Source organism: Pseudochaenichthys georgianus, chromosome 10 (genome assembly GCF_902827115.2).
Source record: "Pseudochaenichthys georgianus chromosome 10, fPseGeo1.2, whole genome shotgun sequence".
Lineage (NCBI taxonomy): Eukaryota > Metazoa > Chordata > Actinopteri > Perciformes > Channichthyidae > Pseudochaenichthys > Pseudochaenichthys georgianus.
In genome coordinates, this window is record NC_047512.1 from 42062091 (window position 1) to 42065661 (window position 3571).

The 3571-nt window shown below is 49.4% G+C and overlaps 1 protein-coding gene across 1 annotated transcript; it reads right to left on the minus strand.

Moving 5' to 3' along the window:
- Positions 1–829: 829 nt before the first annotated feature.
- Positions 830–1882, minus strand: LOC139434559 (collagen alpha-2(VI) chain-like). Its single transcript, XM_071204513.1, has one exon. The coding sequence runs from the start codon at positions 1880–1882 to the stop codon at positions 830–832; it is 1053 nt and encodes a 350-aa protein (XP_071060614.1).
- Positions 1883–3571: the final 1689 nt, after the last annotated feature.

The window sequence follows — 3571 nt, forward strand, 5'->3', positions numbered from 1 at the left end:
TGCATCCTTACATCCTCTGCTTAGCTCATTAGCACATTCTTGCACGCAAATGGTTGCATGCACACTGAGAAGTGCTTGTTCACACACACACACACACACACACACACACACACACACACACACACACACACACACACACACACACACACACACACACACACACACACACACACACACACACACACACACACACACACACACACACACACACACACACACACACACACACACACACACACACACACACACACCAACTGACACCATCAAGGTAGACAGGTGACAGCAGGCGGCGGTGGCATACTGTGACAGGGATGACACCTTCTTTAATCACAGATGACACACACGAGCAACACACACGGTGTGAAAAAAAGGACAACACAATACAAAAACTGCAAGGAAAAGGTGCGAGGAGGAAGGGCGAGGGGAGAGCAGTGGATGGAGAGAGAAGAAGACATGTCACGGTGAAATGGACGAGAGGTGAGGCGATCCAAACGGCTGAGGGGAGCCGAGAGGCGACAGCTGGGACGACAAGGGACCAAACAAAAGAGGAGATGGGAATTGCTTGAGAAGGCAGGGTGGGAAAATAAAGACAAGTGGAAGCCCGGCGGGGAAGAAGACCCAGTGAGATGTAGCAGATGTTGAGCTGTCAGGTGTTACGAACTTGTCTGCTCCTGCTGTGTCATCGGCTGCTAGTAAGACATACAGCCACCGGCGCACAGGTTGTTTCCATAGATGTGTAAAGAGAACTGGATACAGTGTTGTAAATGTATCCCTATGAAAGTTTCTCAATGGCACATGAAGTCAAAAATTGCCTGACTCAAGAACAAAACTACCCGGGTCTTTCCTGGATCCCCTCTGGATCTTCTCTGGATCTTCCCTGGATCCCCTCTGGATCTTCTCTGGATCTTCCCTGGATCCCCTCTGGATCTTCTCTGGATCTTCTCTGGATCTTCCCTGGATCCCCTCTGGGTCTTCTCTGGATCCCCTCTGGATCTTCCCTGGATCCCCTCTGGGTCTTCTCTGGATCCCCTCTGGATCTTCCCTGGATCCCCTCTGGATCTTCCCTGGATCCCCTCTGGATCTTTCCTGGATCCCCTCTGGATCTTCCCTGGATCCCCTCTGGATCCCCTCTGGATCTTCTCTGGATCTTCCCTGGATCCCCTCTGGATCTTCCCTGGATCCCCTCTGGATCTCCCCTGGATCCCCTCTGGATCTTCCCTGGATCCCCTCTGGGTCTTCTCTGGATCCCCTCTGGATCTTCCCTGGATCCCCTCTGGATCTTTCCTGGATCCCCTCTGGATCTTCCCTGGATCCCCTCTGGATCTTCCCTGGATCCCCTCTGGATCTTCCCTTGATCCCCTCTGGGTCTTCCCTTGATCCCCTCTGGATCTCCCCTGGATCCCCTCTGGATCTTCCCTGTATCCCCTCTGGGTCTTCCCTGGATCCCCTCTGGATCTTCCCTGTATCCCCTCTGGATCTTCCCTGTATCCCCTCTGGGTCTTCCCTGTATCCCCTCTGGATCTCCCCTGTATCCCCTCTGTATCCCCTCTGGATCTTCCCTGTATCCCCTCTGGATCTTCCCTGGATCCCCTCTGGATCCCCTCTGGATCTTCCCTGGATCCCCTCTGGATCTTCCCTGTATCCCCTCTGGGTCTTCCCTGGATCCCCTCTGGGTCTTCCCTGGATCCCCTCTGGATCTTCCCTTGATCCCCTCTGGATCTTCCCTGTATCCCCTCTGGGTCTTCCCTGGATCCCCTCTGGATCTTCCCTGGATCCCCTCTGGGTCTTCCCTGGATCCCCTCTGGGTCCTTCCTGTTTCTTTGCCGGATTTCCCCTGGATCTCTACTCTATTTTCCCTGGATCTTTCGGTGATCTTCCACATCCATTGGGCCCAAAGCGCATGTGCACTCGTGTTTTCCTTAAGCCCCTCCTCACAGTCTCTCTGTCGAAGTCTTGTCATATGAATGGAATAGGAAAAACCACACTGGATTAAGCTTTGAGCACATTTTACAAACGTCATCATTTTAATGGCAAACTTCAGACGGCGACGCCCAACGTGAATGACACCGAAGCTGTCGTCAAACAAACATTTGGGACACTTCCTGGGACCTTGGTTTCATCCTGTCTCTTTTATGTTCATCTGTACTTCTTTTTGTTTCCTCCTCCCGCCTGCCCTGCTGCCTTTTGAGGGTTGTCTCCTTCCTTTGTGTCCACTGGGCAAACGTTTGCCAAATCAATCAATCAATCAACCAATCAATCAATCAATCAATCAATCAATCAGTTTATTTATATAGCCCAATATCACAAATGTTACATTTGTCTCAGTGGTCTTCACAGTGTGTACAGAATATCAGTATGACAATACGACACCCTCTGTCCTGAGACCCTCACATCGTACAAGGAAAAACTTCCAAAGAAAACCCAGTTTAAAGGGAAAATGGGAGAAACCTCAGGGAGAGCAACAGAGGAGGGATCCCTCTCCCAGGACGGACAGACGTGCAATAGATGCCGTGTGTAAATTGAAAAGATAATACATTTGCAACATAGGTAGTCCAAATGTTTGGAAATGCATGTGTGTATAATAGGAAGATGAATCCACGAGGATATCCATCCAGGACTTATGATCCAGGACCACAGCCACGACTCAAGATCCAGGGCTCGCGATCCAGGACACAGGACCGCAGGATCATCCATGACTCCGGATCCCAGCGTATATAGACACCAAAAAGAAAGAAATGTGGGGAAGCTGGGTTAATCAGAACATGAGAGTACACAGGTACAGACAGAGAGAAGGAAGAAGTGAGATGAGATTGAAGTCCAATTTGTGATCTTGAGAAAGGTGTTTCATACTTTGCGTCGGGGATATTGGAAGGCCAATCTTCTGTCAAAGTATGAAACCAAGTTGTTATAACCTTTGCTCCTCGTTAGAGCTCTGTCACCTGGTACAAATGTGAAGCACAGCCGCCTGTCCTCACCTCCCCCCCGGGACTATGACGGCCTCCTGTCCTCACCCCCCCCCCACATCCTCTCTCACCCACTGGGACTATGACGGCCTCCTGTCTTCACTTTGCCAACCTCCCCTGACCTTGCCTTATCATTTCCTGTCCTCCTCTCTTGTGTCATCTCTTCTCACCTCCTTCTGTTTCACCTTTGCTCTCTCGTTAGTCTTTCCCATGCCACACATGCACACACACTTTACACACACTTGGAGGCAAATCGCACTCCACATGATGAACAACCGAATTGGATTTAAAATATCGACTTTTTAAGGACATTTCTTTGTGTAATATAGATGTATTGGTCTGCAGTGGTGTAAAGAAACTAAGTAGATTTGTTGAAGTACTGTACTTAAGTACAATTTTGAGTTAGTTGTACTTTTACTTGAGTATTATCATTTTTTGCTACTTTGTACTCCCACTAAAATTCAGCAGAGGTGAGAATAAGTCCTACATGTGCAAGTCATGAGCAAGTCTCAAGTCTTGACCTACAAGTATCAAGCAAGTCCCAAGTCACTGTGGTGAGAGTCAAGCAAGTCAAGTCAAGTCATTGCTCAGGTCAAGCAAGTCAAGTC